We start from the raw sequence: 18,826 nt of genomic DNA on the forward strand, positions 1-18,826 counted from the left end.
GTGGCAACACGTGAAGATAGAATGGTAATGGAGGCATATAGTATGCTTGTCTTTGTTGGTAGGCCATGAGTATAAGAGTCAGGAAGTCATGATGCAGCATTATAGGACTTTGTTTAGACTGTATTTGGAGTATTGCATGCAGTTTTTGTGACCCCATTACATGAAGAATGTGGAGGCTTTGGGGAGGGTGCAGAGGAGATTTACCTGAATGCTGCTTGCATTAGAAGGTTTTAGCTATAAGAAGAGTTTACACAGACTTGGATTGTTTTCTCTGGAATATCAGAGGTTAAGAGTGGACCTGAAAGAAGTATATAAAATAATGAAAGGTAAAGAATCATATCCTTTTACCAAGGGTGGAGATATCAAAGATGAGAAGGCACAGCTTTAAGGTGAGAGGGGCAAAGGTTAAAGGAGATGTTCTGGGCACATTTTTTACTCAGAGGGTGGTGGCCGCCTGGAATGTGCTGACAGGTGGAGGAGATAGATGCAATAGTGGCGTTAAGATTAGTTTATCTTGGCATCGTTCGGTACAGATCTTATGGGCTGAAATGTTCCTGGTGGTATTTTTCTAAATCTTCGAAGTAATTATTGGAAGGAATTAAGCTCCTAGTGTACAAAGTGATATTTTAATACCAGCATGATTGATTAGGTTTCAACATCTTATTGGGTCCCTGATAGAGCACTTGCCCCGACATTGTATGGTATATTTAATTTGTATGTGACTACAACCTCATGACATTCAAAGCCTCTCACAACTAAGGCTGAGATTGCTGTACAGGCTTTGTGAGGCTACAGAAGGACTATATCTTTCAGGTACCGCTGTCTAAAGGGACTTTAAGGAGGTGGCTCCAGGAATTTATTTTCCAACAATCACTGGACTCCGGGTTTGTTTCAACAATTGGATAGTCAAATGTAACCCCACTATGTAAACAAAAATGAGAGCAACAAAACAGTGCTTGGTTGGCCTGCCATTGATAAAGCGGAAAATGCAGAATCCATTGTGAAAGATGTAATAGTCGAGCATTTGGAAAACGGTGACAGGTTCTGCCACTGTACGTGCACTCACGGAAGAAAAATCAGACTTGACAAATTTACTTGAATTCTTTGAGGATGTGACTAGTTGAGTGGTTAGGAAAGAAGGCATTTTGACTTTTAGAAGGTCTTGCAGAAGAGATCAGTGAACAAAATTAGAACACATAGTATTGAAGGCAGTATACTGGCATGGACAGAGAACTAGTTGATAGAGAGGAAGCATATAGTGGAGATGAAGATTCCTTTTTGAAGTAGCAGATGGTGGCTAGTACTGCAGGATTCACTTCTGGAGCACCAATAGAAGTAGTGCAGGAAAGGCTCACTAGCCTGATCCCTGGGACAATGGGTTCATTGGAGTTCTGAAAAATGCAAGGGTACTTCACCAAAACATCTAAAACCCTGACAGGATCTGTCAGGATAGATACAGTGAGGTGGTGGGGGAATCCAGTAATGGGGAGGGTTGGGGGGATAGTTTCAATTTATTTATTGTCACGTGTACTGAGGTACAGTCAAAAGCTTTTATTGCGTGTTAACCAGTCAGCGGAGACAATACATGATTATAATCGAGCCATTTACAGCATACAGATACATGATAAGGGAATAACATTTGGTGCAAGGTAAAGCCAGAAACGTCAGATCAGAGATAGTCCGAGGGTCACCAATGAGGTATAGTAGTTCAGGACTGCTCTGGATGAAGGATAGCAGGTAAGGCATATAAGACTGAGATGCCAAAATGATTCTTCACTCATGGATTGGTGAAGCAGTGGAATTCTTTATCACGAGAGGCGCAGTTGTGGCCAAATCAGTTATTCAATAGCTTGGGTAGAGTTCTAGGGATCAAGGGATCAAGGTGTATAAGGTGAATGGGTACTGAATTCGGATGATCCACTGTGATCTTATTGAATGGCAGAGCAGTCTAGAAAGTCTGAATGGCTTACACCAACTCCGACTCTGTTTCTCTATATAACTGGTCATTTATCTAAGATATCCACAATACGTCACAGTGAATAAAAAAAATAGACATTTTAAGTTCATTGTGGCATACTGTGAACTTTTAAAATAAATGACTATCAGTAACCACTGGTATATTTTGGGGAAAAAAGTGAATCTAGAACAGCATAATTAAATGTGAGGTTCACCAACCCATAGATTAATTATTTACAAAGTATACAGCTCTAATAAATAAAAGATCCTAGCAGCCATATGGTGTCAAAGAACGAATGATTATGAATGGAACCACTTTCTCACCTGTTTGAAATTTAAAAAAATCAATCATCACCTGCACCTTAAAACAGAACAAAGGCACTCCGATCCTTGCATTAAATCTAGGCCTTAAGATTAAGATGTATGGGATTCACGGTAACTTGGTTATATGGATTCAGAACCAGCATACTCATAGAAGAAAGACTGTTGTGGTGAAAGGGTATTATTCTGTGACCAATATAGTTCTGCAGACATATGTACTGGGTTGTTGGTGATATATATAAATGACTTAGACGTAAATATAGATGGGTTAATTAGTAAGTTTACAGACACCAAGATTGCAGAAATTATAGGCAACGAAAGCAACTGTCAAAGTTTACAGCAGGATTTAGATCAACTTCAGTAATGGGCAGAGAAATGGCAGAGCGAGATTAATCCAAGCAAATGTGAGGTGTTGAACTGTAGGAAGTTAAATGCAAGGGGAAGTTATATGGTTGATGGCTAGATTATTAATACCATTGATGTACAGAGGGGTCTTGGGGTCCAGGTCCATATCTCATTGTAACACAAGTAGATGTAAAGAAGGTGCATGGTGTGCTCACTTCACTAGCCTGAGCACCAAGTATAAGAGTCAGGGGGTTATGATGCAGTTCTATAAGGTGCATTTGGGGTGTTCCATGCAGTTCTGGTTGACCTATTACAGGAAGCAGGGGCTTTGGAGAGGATGCAGAAGTTTATCAGAATGTTGTGCGGATTAAGTGGAATTTACTACAAGGAGAGGTTGGACAAAGTGGAATTATTTTCAATGGAAAGCTGAAGGTTGAAAGAAGTCAACAAAATTGTAAGTGACATAGATAAGAGTATAGGATCAGAAGCTTTCTTGCTGGCTGGAAATATCAAAGACCAGAGAGCATAGCGTTAAGGTGAGAAGGGCAAAGTTTAAAGATGTGCAGGGCCAGTATTTTTACATAAAGGGTGGTGAGTGCGTGTAACCCACCCCCAGAGGTGATAGTCAAGACAGATATGACAGTGATGATTAAGGGGCACATGGATATGCAAAGAATGGAGGAATATGGATCCAGTGCAGGCAGATGAGATTAGTTTATCTTGCATCATATTCAGCAGACATTGTGAGCTATAGAGCCTATTCCTATGCTGTTTTTTTTTATGCTCTGTGTTGAATTCTCACTTCCACGTTAAGTGTGCTACTCAGGAAGACAATCTTTCCTTCCAAAACATAGCTTAATTTCCTGCTGATATACAGAACATTGAAAGGAGATCTGGTACATATATTGAAATAGAGAAGAATGCTCAGAGGGAGAATATAGAAGGACTTCTTCCTCCAGTTGGAAGGTCAGTTGGGTAGGTACTTAACTTATATTGTTGCAAAGAAAGTGAATTATTGGCTACTGAGAAATTCCCACTGAAAAGTTTGGCCAAAGGGAGCAATCGAAGTAAACAGTATTGCATTTTTAATGAAACAATTAAATTTTCCTTATGCAAATTTCATTTAAATCAGTTGCTAGTTCTACTTGTCTGTGGCCACTCCTGCTCACACTGTTAAGCCCTTTCCATCCCTCTGCTGATTCTGTATCCTAATGACAATGTTATTTTAATACCATGGCTATAATTTTCCAGTTGTGCATGAAAATATATCTTGTTTTTTATGAAAGCTGGACTATGTATAGGTCAATTGTCCAGTGTATACAATTCCCCAGTCACAGGTTTATAGAACAAAAGACAAGAAAACTAAGCTTTTAACTTGTGTTTGTACAATCTAAGAATAACTGTGCAACTGCTCCTTCAAAGTACTAACTGATAAATCAGGATGGATGATCAGTCTGAAGAAGGGTCTTGACCCGAAATGTCACCCATTCCTTCTCTCCCGAGATGCTGCCTGACCTGCTGAGTTACTCCAGCATTTTATGAAATAAATACCTTCGAGGATGGATGGTATAGTAATATTCAAGATTTTTAATTCTTCTTCTCCATAAATGTAAAAGTTTCAAAGATCATAACGTACCCACATCAAATTATGATATTATAATAAATCAAGGAATTCAATTATGCTCAAATACACAGGCTTTAGCATTGTGACAACTTAATTATTTTATTGGGAAGGTGGATTGTGCAGGTTGGCTAGAATGGAGACCGTCTGCATATAATACTGCATTCAAAATAACAGACTCGAGTGTGATGCTGTAGATGAACGTGGTTTTTTTTTCTAATAAAGGATTTCAAATCTAAATGTTTTACAGACATTTCAAAAGTGTGAAATCACCGTAACAAATAAATAACGAGTGCAAGCAAGTATAAAAAGATTTTCTATCAAATAAATGGAGCTGTAGATCAAAAATGTTAAAAGATAGGCCCATAATAATTAACAAAATGATGACTTTTTTTTTAATATTGCCATTTCCTAAAACAAACTGCAATAGCTGTCCAATCTGAAAAGTTAATCATTCAACTGAATGAGATGTGACTGGTAAAAATAAACAGCTCAGTTGTCATCTGCTTCAAGGTTAATGTTGTTTCCAAATTTTGCATAGAGCTGAACTTTAAGATCGGATAACACTTTCTGAATGGCTTCCACACGAGACTGTAAAGCCTTGATCTCTTCTTGAAGACTTTGCTGAAAAATGAAGTTGAGACTCTTGTCAGGGTACAGTTAAGAAATGAAAGTGCCATATTAATTGAAAACCTAGATCCATTTACTTGGGGTCACAAAGCAGTGAAGAGAAATTGGGGAGTTATTTCAATGTCTGAAACAAAGCTGGAGGAGTTAATAATATTGAGTCACTTTATTACCAAGGCAAACAAAATATAATGCTGCCAGTTATAGCTGATAGGTGGAGTGCCGGGTATGGTGGTGAAGTAGGTCTTCTGACTGTCAGGTAGCACCACCTTTGGCATGATGATGGTCTCTGTCTATGCATGAAAAATAAGAACCAACAAAACCGATTTGTAGAGTTACACAGCACAGAAACTGGCCTTTGGTCTCCCATGACCTTGCGGAACACCAAATATCCATCTAAACTAATACCATTTACCAGTACTTGGTCAGCGGCCTTCTATGTTTTGGCGATTCAAGTACTCAGCCAGATACTTCTTAAATAGTGAGAGTAACCACCGCCATCATCTTCTCAGGTAATGCTGTCCAGATTCTATCCATTCGCTGCGTGAAAAATGTCTTCCCCATATCCCCTTTAAATCTCATACATCTGCTACAGGGAAAATCTCTCACTATATACCCTATTTCCGACCCTCATAATTTTGAATAGTGTCAGTTCAACCTCACCTCCACCACTTCAAGGTAACCAAAGCCAGCCTGTACAATCTCTCCTCATAACCGACACTCCTCCATGTTAAGGAACATCCCGATGAATCTTTCTACATCCTCTCCAGTGCAATTACATTCTTCCTATCGTGTGGTGATCCAAACTGTCCTTGGTCCAACAGCTGTGGCCTAACCTCTCTGTTCTAATGGGAATACAATGAACTGCAGTTGCTGGTTAACAAACAAATACACAAAATGCTGGAGTAACTTTGCAGGTCAGGCGGCATCTCTGGAGAACATGTTTCCTGTGAGGACCCTTCTTCAGATTGATTGCGATGAGGGTGTGATGCATTACATTAACAACGTGGAGCTCGCGGTCCTTGGTTAGAGACCGACTTCGAGAGCTCCAAGCCGCGGGAGCTTCGACCTCCCCGACGCGGGAGCTTCGACCACCGCGACGCGGGAACTTCGACCGCCGCGACGCGAGAGTGTCGATCGCGGGCCGCAGGAGCTTCAATCGCCCCGACTGTGGATGGTTCGACTCCCCCGACCGCGGGAGAAAAGAAGATAAGACTTTAATGCCTTCCATCACAGTGGGGGAATGGGGAGGAGCCGCTGTGGTGGATGTTTATGTCAAATTTGTATGTAGTTGTGTGTCTTGTTGCTTTTTTGGTATGACTGTATGGCAAACCAAATTCATCATATGTTGCAAAACATACTTGGCTAATAAATTACGATATGATAAAGTTAGATGAAAGTCCAAGACCACAATAAATTGCAGAGCTGTGGATGCAGCCCAGTCCAGCTTTCTCCCCTCCCTACCACAATCTGTCCCGATGGTATTACAATTTCAGTCACAGAGACCGACATCAGAAAATCCTTCAGGAGGGTGAAGCCTCGGAAAGCGTCTGGACCTGATGATATACTTGACCGCATTTTCAAAACCTGTACGGACCTACTGGTTGGAGTTTTTCTGGACATTTTCAACTTTTTATTACTGAGGTCTGAGGTTCACACTTACTTTAAAAGGGTCCCAATGATTACCAACCAGCATCATTAACATCCGTCGTGGTGAAATGCTTTGAAAGGTTGGTTATGGCGCATATCACCTCCTGCCTTGACAAGAAGCTGGATCCAGCACAATTTGCCTATGGCCACAACAGGCCAACTGAGGATGCAATCTCACTGGCTCTCCACTCGAAATCGGGGCATGAGGCAGGAGTTCTCCATTCATTTCACTGCTATTTGTTTGAATGTACCACCTAGCAAACTTGGCTGCCTGCATAACAACTGCAGTAACATTCTAAATTGACAGTGCAAAGCACTTTGAAAAGTTTAGTTAAAATTTTTCTCATGTCCATTCTTACTCTTAGCCCATAATCTAAATTAAACAACTTACTGGCATCCATGTGGTCTAAAATTTTAAAATTAATTTAGAAAATAAAATCCTTCAATGCATCCCCACAATTTTAACTGCACTTGCATAGTTCAGCTTTATCAGACCATAAATTTACAGTAATTACATACAGATATTTATTTTAACTTCTGTCCAAATAGAGTAAGATCCAAGCAGCCAGGGTATTTATTACCTTTGCAGCCTCCAGCATTTCCTGTGTCTCATCCTGGGAGTGACTAATAAATACTTCTCCAATTTGGTACGGAACCAGCACAGCATCTTCATCAAGCATCATGATATCATCGGATGCATCTTCTAGGTTCTGTAGCTGTTTCTAATTTCATCACATAAAGGAGTATCAATGACACTTAAAAAAGCATGTACAATAATCGCTTAAGCTGGAGTACTAAAGGTGTGAATGTATTTCCATGGTGGTTTCTTTGCAATAAATTTTGTCCCAAAATGATTTGTTCACATTTAAGGAAGGCACACCCGATTTTTATTTGCAAACTTACTAACGCGGTGGTAAACAATTAGAAAACTCTTCAGCTCAGGTTGTGCATCTGAATTACCATATTACTAGATATTTACTCCCAGAACATTTATCTCCAAAACAAAGCACCACCTTTACATGATAAATTCTATGCAAAGTCAAAGATGCTTTGAATTATTAACCATGGAATATTTAATCATCTTTTCAACCTAGATGAGAATAGTGATCCTAACCTGGTACAGAAGAGGCAGAATCACAGAGGATTCTTTTTTAAATAGCACCAACACAAGGATTTTTAAATTCCTTCCTATTCAAAAATCACTGTATAGCAGCACTGACAATGGGGGCTGGATACAGATGTCCGACAGAGCCACTTTCAACGTAGCACCAAGATGAATGAGATTCTCGCATGTGCATTGGACACTGCCATTTGGTTGCTCATTTCAATAAAACTCAACATTGCTGTACTATAACCAAAAGTCCAGGCATTGTAGCACATCTAATACTCTAATACTACCCTGCCCCCCACCCCCCACCCCCCAACCCCCTCCTTTACTGCTAGGCATAGAGTTAAATATGGAACATACAAAATTCCCACCTCAACTTGTCGTGTTCTTTTCACTGTAATTTTTAATGACAGCAACCAATGTAATATCATTAACTCTCAAAAATTATTTACTCAGTTAGTACATTTGTGCCAATTAATAAAGATTCAATTTATGCATACAGGATAATATTTCAAACATTTTTAATTTGTTGAATAGAATGAGTCTGCTTTTACCTTTTTCAGTTCGATTTCTTCCCGAAGTTCAATGAGCCTGTTATTATTTCTTGCAAATTTGTTAATTTTCTGTTGATCTTCAAAGGTGACATTAACATCTTCTACTGCCTATAAGCAAAATATATTTTCATGGTTAATTTATACACACATTTCACTTAAACAATGCTGCAGATTTAAGCACCCAGACAACTAAACTGCTTTACGCAATATTTAGTGGGGAACATCTGACAAGTTGGATCTCAAGGCAAACTAATGAATCAACAAAAGTGTACATTTGCAGGATGCTGGATAGCTTATATCATCCCTCTGTGTTTGTGCTTGTATGAAACCATATCTAGTAAATGCTCTGCACAATGAGAGTTTTAAAAAACTAAAACATTTTTTTAAATTTTTAATTACTGAAAAACTGGAGTCCCAAAAGCTTTCAATATTTCAAGCCCGAGTAACTTCCACATCCAATATGCATGCTTTTTACAGAGATTGTTTCTGGTGCGCAGTGGAATGTCCAATTGCTCACTGCAAATGAAAGGGACAGTTATTGGAAACAGAAAATTTACAGATGATGGAGAAATCCTTAAATCTTGGTCTTGCAGACAGCTAACAGCAACAGTTTCAGCATAGTAATGAAGACAAAAGCAATTGCAATACAATTACAAATACCTGAAGTATAAATTCAATTGACTATTTCTAACTCAGAGACTAGATTATTTCAGTCAAGATGAGAATAAGGTTTGCAAACTGCACAATTATGTGATGTTTTATGCAAGGTTTTATCTTAGAGAAAGTAGAGATGGATATTCAATAAGTTACAGAATTGGAAACATGATAAATGATAATTCATTATTGCCTAACAACAAAGGAGGCCATTTGGTCATCAATCCATGCTGGCTATCAGTCCCATTCCTGAATTTAGAGTCATTGGGTCATGCAGCACAGAAACAGGCCCTTCAGACCCACTGAGTTATTCCAGCACTTTGTGTGCCTATTTGCCCAAGGTTGGCCCACTTATTTCCTGTAGCTTATTCTTTCTTTGATGTCCATCAACTCCCAGCAGATACTTCCACCTCCCCAGCAGCACTAGTGGTAGGTTAAAACAGATGATTAAACTACTAACTAGCACGTTTTTGGCACAGGTAAGAAACCAGAACACCGAGAGGAAACCCACATAGCTGCAAGGAGAATAAATTCCACAGTCAGGATCAAACCTGCATCACTGGTGTTGTGAGATAGCAGCATTACCTGTTGCACCACACTGTCACCCAGAGATTTGGCCAAGCAGTTAAAAATTAAAGCTTTGCCATCTCAATATCACTCCGTAACACTTCTTTTATTATAATTTTAATAAGACCAACCCATGCCACGAAAAGGGTATCACTAGCTAGGAAATTTAGTTTAGAGGTACAGCGAAGAAACAGGCCATTCGGCCCACTGAGTTTGTGCTGACCAGCAATTCCCATACACTAGTATTATCCTACACTATAAACACTGAGGACAATTTACAATTTTTAACAAAGCCAAATTAACCTGCAAACCTGTACGTCTTTGGAGTGTGGGAGGAAACTGGAGCATCCAGGGAAAACCCACGCGGTCACAGGGAGAACGTTCAAATTCCGTAGACAGCACCCATAGTCAGGATCAAACCCAGCTCTCTGGTGCTGTAAGGCAGCAACTCTGCCACTGCGCCACCGTGTCACCCCAATATATACAGCCAGTAATTTTGAGGTTCAAAGGTTCTATCTATATATGTTAAACAGTACTGTGGCGCAACAGTAGAGTTGCTGCTTTACAGCTCCAGAGACCCGGGTTCCATCCCGACTAGGGGTGCTCTCTGTACCGAGTTTGTACGTTCCCGTGACCTCGTAGGTTTTCTCCGAAATCTTCCGTTTCCTCCCATACACCAGAGACGCATGGGCTTGTAGGTTAATTGGCTTGGTATAACTGTAAATTGTCCCTAGTGTGTGTAGGATAATGTTAGTATAGGTGGATCACTGGTCAGCACGGACACAGTGGGCCAAAGGGCCTATCTCTAAACCTAAAATCAAAAAAACTAAAACAAAAGTAAGTTCATCAGGAAACCTAGTTATTGAAATAAATTGCACAATTCTAAAACGGAATAATTACCACAAAACTGGAGACCTTTCTAAAAGACAGACAATGTATCGTGAAAGCATTCAATTAAGACACTAAATACATCACTTCTGTAATGGTTGATAAGCTAAAATTCTTACAAATGCAGACTTGTCAATACCTCTGAGCCAGTACCAGTGATAACATTCAGCACTACATTCAGAACCAAGGGCTTACATAATATTGATCTGGGACTTGGAAATGAAAAATTACATCCCGATTTCCAAGACAGCAGTCTCAGAGAACTATCTGTACCTTTTGTCTGGTAAAATTGTTCACTCATTGCATCTTGCCAGTGTGAATTTTCTCTTCTTCCCAACTAAACCCCAACCATTATACACCTCCCCGATTACTTTCCTCCCCATAAGTTGTTGAGGCGCAAGTCTCCACACTGCTACATTGTGTGATCCTCTTCACACTTCCTGCCAGGAAGTGTTACAGCTCTGGTAAGAGCCTTAAGGGAAGTTTATAAGGTAGACCATGCAAAACCTTTGCTTTAACAAAAGTAATGATCTAAATGTTGCCTATTCTTGTCTAGCTAAAATTGCATCTAAAGTTGAATCCCATTGGATATATGAACTTCATGTTTTTATCCTTAGTTACGAACAAATTTAAATCAGATTTAAAAAAAAATCTCTGCCATATTCACTCACAGAACATGGGTAGGCCATTTTGGACTGAGACGAGGAAGAACTTTTTCACCCAGAGTTGTAAATCTGTGGAATTCTCTGCTACAGAAGGCAGTGGAGGCCAATTCACTGGATGTATTCAAGAGAGTTGGATATAGCTCTTAGGGCGAACAGAATAAAGGAATAGGGGGAGAAAGCAGGAATGGGGTACTGATTCTGCATGATCAGACATAATCATATTGACTGGCAGTGCTGGCTCAAAGGGCCGAATGGCCTACTCCTGCACCTATTTTCTATGTTTCTAATAAAACATCCCCATTATTATTAACAAAATAAAACTGCTGGAGGTATCCAGTGGGTAGGGCAGCATTTGTGGAATGAAATGGACAATGTTTTGGGTCAGGACCCTTCAGTGTTGAAGAAGAGTCCAGATTAAAATGTCAGCCATCCATTTCCCTCCACAAATGCTGCCTGATCTACCGAGTTCCTCTAGCAATTTGATTTTTGCTCAAGATTTTGCATCAGCAGTCTCTTGCATCCCCATTTTTATGTCTGTGGAATATGGTAAAGAGTGTGAATCTAACTTCCCCACATTAGATACATAAAGACGGTTACTTAACAACCATGCAGTATCAGAAACTCAATTGTCGACTGTAAAATGCAACGCTTCATTTTGTATTCCAAGTCAATGTTTTAGGACATACCATTTCCACAACACTATTGAGCTTCATGTTTCTGGGTTGGTGAATGAACAAAACATCTGAGAGTACATTGAACAACAGGATTTTTAGTGTATCACTCCAAGTAATGAGATTGAAAGACTAAAATGATGAAGGTTAACTGAAGGTTTAATATTGCAATGTTTAAGAAACATTTACACAGGTAGATGGAAAGGACAGGTTTAGAGAGATAAGAGCCAAACACAGGCAGGTGGGACTAGTATGGATGGGACTTGTTGGTTGATGTGAGCAGGTTGGGCCGAAGGGCCTGTTTCCACACTGTACGACTCTTTGAATATGACTATATGAAAGTAGAATTTGAGTAGTTGAAGTCAACATTAAGTTGGGATCGTGAAAAATAAAGAAATACATCAATTTAAAGTTTTTTTTAAAAATTCTCCAAAGTTACTCCAGCACTTTGTCTTCTTTTGTAAATCAACATCTGCAGTTCCTGTTTCTACATTTTGACTGCTCCACTGTAAAATCTGCTCAAGGTGTGCCTACTTTGATGAAGTTTTGATTCTGAAGAAAAGTCCCGACCCGAAACGTTACCTATCCATGTCCTTCATTGTCTGATCCGCAGTTACTCCAGCACTTTGTCTATTTTGGTAAACTAGCATCTGTAGTTCATTGTTTCTCCAATCCACTACCAGATGGATTGAGATTCCACAGGTTCTTGCTCACTTTATAGGCCAAATTCACTGGCCATCATTAACAATGGGGTATTACTTCAGGAACACTGTGAATGGTTCAATGCATCAATGCAGCAGCTTTGTGAAATTTATAGAAAAGTTAAGTGCAAGATCCAGTAATATGAAATCCCTATCAGCAGGAATTAAAACATATCGCACAGGAGCAAGTCCTTCAGCCCACATTATCTGTGCAGACCATGATGCCAGTTTAAACTAATTCCATCTTCCTGCTTATGGTCTATATTCCTCCATATTCTGCCCGTTCATATGTTTGACTACATGCCTCTTTCTTGGTCCTATTGTATGGTTCCACCATCTCATCTGGTGGCAAGTTCCAGGCACCTGAAATATTGGCCTTGCTAATTTCCTTTCAATTATCACGTCTCTTACTATGCTCTTTACTATTTGACAATTCAACCCGAAGAAAGAGATTCTATGTATGGCACACATCATTTTACATACTTCTATCAGAGTCTAATGCTCCTGAGAAAACAATCCAAATTTTCTCAACCTCTCCTTCTAGCGAATACCCACTAATCGAACCTGGTGAACCTCTCCTGCACTCTCTCCAAAGCCTCCATATCCTTCCTGTAATGCAGCGACCAAAACTGCATACTCAAAACCTGACCCAACCAAAGTGTTATACAGCTGCACAGTTAATATTCAAGCAGTACAACTAATGATAGTGAGCTGTACTGAAATGTCATTATTTTTCAACAATATCAGGGCAAGAGGTATTTAAATGCTTTACAACTATTTCAACATAGACTGTAGACTGCAATTTTTGCATGTGGCTCCTCTTCCATTTACTCATAAAATGCTGAGACTCACATTCCATTTCAGGCTCATCAGCAATTGACACCATGAAGTCCTACTTTAAATTCAACCTCTCACTTCCACCGGCAGCTACTGAGTACAAAAATTGTCATTTTGACAGCACAAATAATTTTTCCACAGCAGATGCTTCATTTAACATTGTAAATGGTTGAATCTGGGGGCAATTGATGGAAGTGTGCGAAGATCAAAATGGAATTAGTGTAGGGTTAATGTTACTGGGCTCTTGATGGTTGGTGTGGACTTGCAGGGTTGACTGTGACTCTGGCTCTACGACTGTCCAATAATTTGCACCTTTCATTTTGTTTAAATTCTTTTTATCATTTTCACTGGCACACCATTTACTGTCAACTGACACACTTCTGATTCATTATAGAGCTCCTGGACCTGGAGTCTGCAGACTCACAGGTAGATGCTTCTCTACTGCTTTAAAAAAAAAATGACATCCACTCCTGTACTAGTGTTGCCAGGAACCTGGTGCTCCTGTGGGAATGAAATGGTGATTACTCTGCCAAAATACTTAATGTGGAGTCACCTTCACTGCAATTTACAGAGGCTGCTGACAAAGGCTGGAGTTGCTCAGTACTGAGAGGTTGAGCTTGGTGGCCTGATCAGCACCATGAATTGCTGGGGGCTAGTAGAATCTGGTCCAGGTGCTGACAGATAGCTAGTTAGTTTAGTTTATTGTCACGTGTACCAAGGTACGAGTGAAAAGCTTTTTTTGCGTGCTAACTAGTCAGCGGAAAGACCAGTTTCTGCACTGTGACTCCACTATTGACTCCAGAACCCTTTGTGAATCAGTTACATGGAAAGGTGCTCTTCCCAATGATTGCCGGTCTTTATTCACATAACTTTCCTTGTGAATTCTGAGCAACTGGCATGTTTCAGCAATGGCCCAGATTTTGTGTTGATTGCAAGTACGAGATTTTATTAAGTAAATATGGGAACAACATCCAGAGAATTCACTTGTACAGTTACATACGGATATGTGCAAGTTATGATTCAAGTTACCCATCCCTCCACATCCAGCACCAGTTCAGCACTTTAGAACTGATCTAGGAACATGTGGTTGCAGTCTTTGCTAATGACATACTGAACACAGCCAAAAAGAAAGGGTGTGGAAATTTTGGCTCAATCATTCCAGATTATTGCTAACCTGAAAATGATTTTTTGAAAAATGGTGAAGACTCAACTTTTCAGAATCTCTCCCCTCCCTCTCAATTCCTCCTCTCCCTCCTTCTCTTAACTCCCTCCAATTACCTTCTCCCCATTCCCATCCTCCCTCACATTTATCTCCCCCCATTCCTCTTCTCCTGTTATCGGACAACCGAGTGGTCCTCTCATAAACTAAGCGTGTGATCACTCTTTCACACCAGGCTGGTTGGCTGCCTCCCCGGTACTAGGGTCTAGATTGTCTCAAAGCGACATTCTCATGAGGAGGGTAAATAGTCAGAAGGCATTGTGCACATTGGCACAAAATGACATAGCTAGGAAAAGGGAGGTCCTGCAAAATGGATACAAGGAGTTATGCAAAAAGTTAAAAAGCAGGACCTTCAGAGTAGTGATTTCTAGATTACTCCCGGTGCCATATGCTATTACAGGTAGAACAAAGATAAGGCAGACAAATGTATGGTTGAGGAGTTGGTGCAGACTTTGGACCATTAGAATCTCCTCTGGGGCAGAGGTGACATGTACAAGGGGGAGACAGGTTGCATCTGAACTGGAGAGGAACCAATATCCTGGCAGGGAGATTTGCTGGTGCTGCATGGGATCCATTGCACGACGTGACAGATGGGAGGCTGGAGGTCAATATAACGTTCAATTATAACGTTCAATTGACTGGATAGTTAGAAGCGTGGAAGGGAGTGAGGAAAAACTGTTGGGATTAAATTCCATTTATTTTAATGCAAGAAGGTCGACGGGCAAGGTGGATGAACTCAGGGCCGGGATGGGGACGTGTGACTGGGATATTGTAGCTGTTCTGGAAACCTGGATAAGAAAGGGACAGGACTGACAGCTTATGTTTCAAGTATGGGTGCTACAAATGAATAAGATGTGGGGGTAAAAGAGGACGGCAAGTTGCTTTACTGATCATGGCGAATGTCACATCAGTCGTCCAATTTACTGATGGTTCGCCCAGTGAGGCTATATCTGAAGAGCTGAGAAATAAAATAAAAAGGGGATGATTACCTTGTTTGGTGTGTATTATAGGCCACTAAATAGTCAACAGAAATTAGAAGACCAAACAAGCCAAGAGATTGCAGGCAGTTGCAAGACTGATAAAAGTTGTCACAATAGTTTTTTTTTTACTTTCCCAATATAGACTGGGCCTCAACAGTCCCAGCATTTAAACAGGGTTTAATTTGTCAAATGCATTCAGGAAAGTTTTCTCAGGAAATATGTAGAGCGTCCTATAAGAGAGAGGACAACGTTTGATATGTTCTTAGGAAATTGGGAACAGCGAATGACTGAAGTGTACATGGGCAAGCCTTTTGGGACCAGCAAACAAATCTATTAACTTTAAAAGAGTTATGGATAATGATTCAAGTTGGGCCGAAGGGCCAGTTTCCACGCTGTACAATGCCTTTCCTCACAACCTCTTTCTCACTTCCCTTCCCCATTCACTCCCTTGTCCTCTCTCTTTCCCCTCCTCTCACTTCATCCCTCACTCCCATCTCCCCTCCCCCCTCTTCCACATCCCTCACTCACCCTCTCTTCCCTTTCCCACCCTCTACCCTACCCCATCTCCCACCCTATCACTCCCTAGCAACTCTTCCACCTATTCCACTCTCCCCCTCCATTGCCCCCTCATCCTTTCCTCTCTGCTTCCATCCCTTGTCCCATTCCTCCTTCTTACTCTCTCCCCTCCTTCTTTCCCACCCACCCCCTCGCAGTCCCCTCCCCCACAAGTCTCCCCTCTTGCCCCCTTTCCTCTCCCCATCCTCTGCAACCTCCACCTTATTTCCTCCCCTACCCTCTCCACCACTTTCTTTCCACCCTCTCCCCCACACCACTCACTCCCACCCATACCACTCACTCCCCCCATCTTCCTCTCCTTCCCATCTCCCCACTTTCCCCTCTCTCTCTCTCCTCTCTACCCCATTTTTTTCCTCCTTCTCTCCCTCCACACCACTCCATCTCTCCCCTCACTCTCCTTCCTTCTCTTCCTCCGTCCCCTCTTCCTTTCCATCTCCCCACCCTCTCTCCTGTCCCTCCCCTCCCTCCTTCCCTTTCACACTCTGGCCCTCCCTTCCTGTCCTTCTCACCATCTGCTTCCCATTCCTCCCTTCTCTCTCTCTTCTCCCCCCCCTCACTGCACCCTCTCTCTCCCCCATCTCTCTCTCCTCCCCCTCACTGCACCCTTTCTCTCTCCCCATCTCTCTCTCCTTCCCCTTCACTGCACCCTCTCTCTCCCCATCTCTCTCTCTCTCCTTCCCCCATCACTGCACCCTCTCTCTCCCCCATCTCTCTCTCTCTCCTCCCATCTCTCTATCTCTCTCTCTCTCTCTCTCCCCCCCCCCCCCCTCTGTCCTTCCCCCACTGCACCCTCTCTCTCCCCATCTCTCTCTCCTTCCCCCACCCCCTCTCTCTCTCCTTCCCCTTCACTGCACCCTCTCTCTCTCCCCATCTCTCTCTCTCTCTTACCCCCACCCCCATCTCTCTCTCTCTCCATCTCTCTCTCTCTCCTTCCCCCTTCACTACACCCTCTCTCTCCTTCCCCTTCACTGCACCCTCTCTCTCTCCTTCCCCTTCACTGAACCCTCTCTCCTTCCCCCTTCACTGCACCCTCTCCCCATCCCCCCTCACTGCACCCTCTTTCTCTCTCTCCTTCCCCCTCACTGCACCCTCTCTCTCTCCTTCCCCCTCCACTGCACCCTCTCTCTCCTTCCCCCCTCACTGCACCCTCTTTCTCTCTCCTTCCCCCCTCACTGCACCCTCTCTTTCTCTCTCCTTCCCCCTTCACTGCACCCTCTCTCTCTCCTTCCCCCCTCACTGCACCCTCTCTCTCTCCTTCCCCCCTCACTGCACCCTCTCTTTCTCTCTCCTTCCCCCTTCACTGCACCCTCTCTCTCTCCTTCCCCCTCCACTGCACCCTCTCTCTCCTTCCCCCCTCACTGCACCCTCTCTTTCTCTCTCCTCCCCCCCTCACTGCACCCTCTCTTTCTCTCTCCTTCCCCCTTCACTGCACCCTCTCTCTCTCCTTCCCCCCTCACTGCACTCTCTCTCTCTCTCTCTCTCTCTCTCTCTCTCCTTCCCCCTCACTGCACTCTCTCTCCCCATCTCTCTCTCTCTCTATCCCCCTCACTGCACCCTCTCTCAATCCTTCCCCCCTCACTGCACCCCCTCTCTCTCTCTCTCCTTCCCCCTCACTGCACTCTCCCCCCCTCCCTCATGTATCTCTCCCCCCTCACTGCACCCTCTCTCTCTCTCCTTCCCCCCTCACTGCACCCTCTCTCCCCCGTGTCTCTCTCCCCCCTCACTGCACTGTCGCTCTCTCTCCTCTCCCTCCACTCACCGTTTTCTTCATGATGGCCGCCATTTCCCGCCTCTCCCCCTCCCCCTCCCCCTCACCGTCACCACCGCCGTCACCGCCGCCGTCACCGTCACCGCCGTCGCGCCGTCACCGCCGTCGCGCCGTCACCGCCGTCGCGCCGTCACCGCCGTCGCGCCGTCACCGTCACCGCCGCCGTCACCGTCACCGCCGCCGCCCCGTCTCCGAGCTCCCCGGCCCTGCTCGCGGATCAACCGTCGGATTTTTTTTTTAAACTGCCCCGAGACAAGCTGCACCGACAACAGGCAGAAAATCAAGTTTTAGTTCTCAGTAAATAATGGCACTTAAACGCCAGTTTAAAAGGATGGCCATTTAAAGGGATTTTATGCCGACATAAAGTAAGCCCCACAGCGCCGCCGCTGGCCACCCTCGGCAATAGCATCGTTGGTTGTCCTCGATCCCTGGTGACCCTCTCCTAGAGGTACAGGGGACCGACCCTTCAGGAGAACCTTGAGGGGACCCGGAGGTACAGGGTTCCCTTGAGCAGAAGTGCCTTGAGACATCGGATGGCTGCAGAGCAGCATTTTAATAGCATTGCTGAGTAAATAATCCCATGCAATAATCAATCAGGACATCCAAGTAGCAGAAACAAGGAGCAGCACATGCTGGTTTACAAAAAAAAGGGCACAAAGTATCTCAATGAGTCAGGCAGCATCTCTGGAGACCATGGATAGGTGACAACGGGGACAAAACGTACCCTGGCCACTCCCTCTTCTCCCCTCTCCCATCAGGCAAAAGGAACACAAGTATGAAAACACACACATCCAGATTCAGGGACAGTTTCTTCCCAGCTGTTATCTGGCAACTAAACCATCCAACCACAACTAGGGAGCAGTCCTGAACTACTATCTAACTCATTGGAGACCCTCGGACCATCTTTGATCGGACTTTACCGGCTTTATCTTGCACTAAAAAGTATTCCCCTATCATGTATCTGTACACTGTGAATAGCTCGATTGTAATCATATATTGTCTTTCCACTGACTGGTTAGCATACAACAAAAGCTTTTCACTGTACCTCAATACACGTGACAATAAACATTTCAGGCTGATTGTAGGGTGGGGGGGAGAAAGAAAGGGGGAAGAGGGGG

General features: G+C 42.9%; 1 protein-coding gene across 1 annotated transcript; it reads right to left on the reverse strand.

The window, feature by feature from the left end:
• Nucleotides 1-1,573: 1,573 nt before the first annotated feature.
• pfdn4 (prefoldin subunit 4) lies at nt 1,574-17,743 on the reverse strand. Its single transcript, XM_078418983.1, has 4 exons — nt 17,700-17,743; nt 8,183-8,290; nt 7,102-7,242; nt 1,574-4,867 (listed from the first exon to the last, which is right to left on the reverse strand). Exons 1-4 carry the CDS (start codon nt 17,721-17,723, stop codon nt 4,736-4,738), a joined length of 405 nt encoding a protein of 134 aa, XP_078275109.1. The 5' UTR covers nt 17,724-17,743; the 3' UTR covers nt 1,574-4,735.
• Between the last annotated feature and the right edge of the window lie 1,083 nt (nt 17,744-18,826).

This window comes from Rhinoraja longicauda, chromosome 22 (assembly GCF_053455715.1).
Source record: "Rhinoraja longicauda isolate Sanriku21f chromosome 22, sRhiLon1.1, whole genome shotgun sequence".
NCBI lineage: Eukaryota > Metazoa > Chordata > Chondrichthyes > Rajiformes > Arhynchobatidae > Rhinoraja > Rhinoraja longicauda.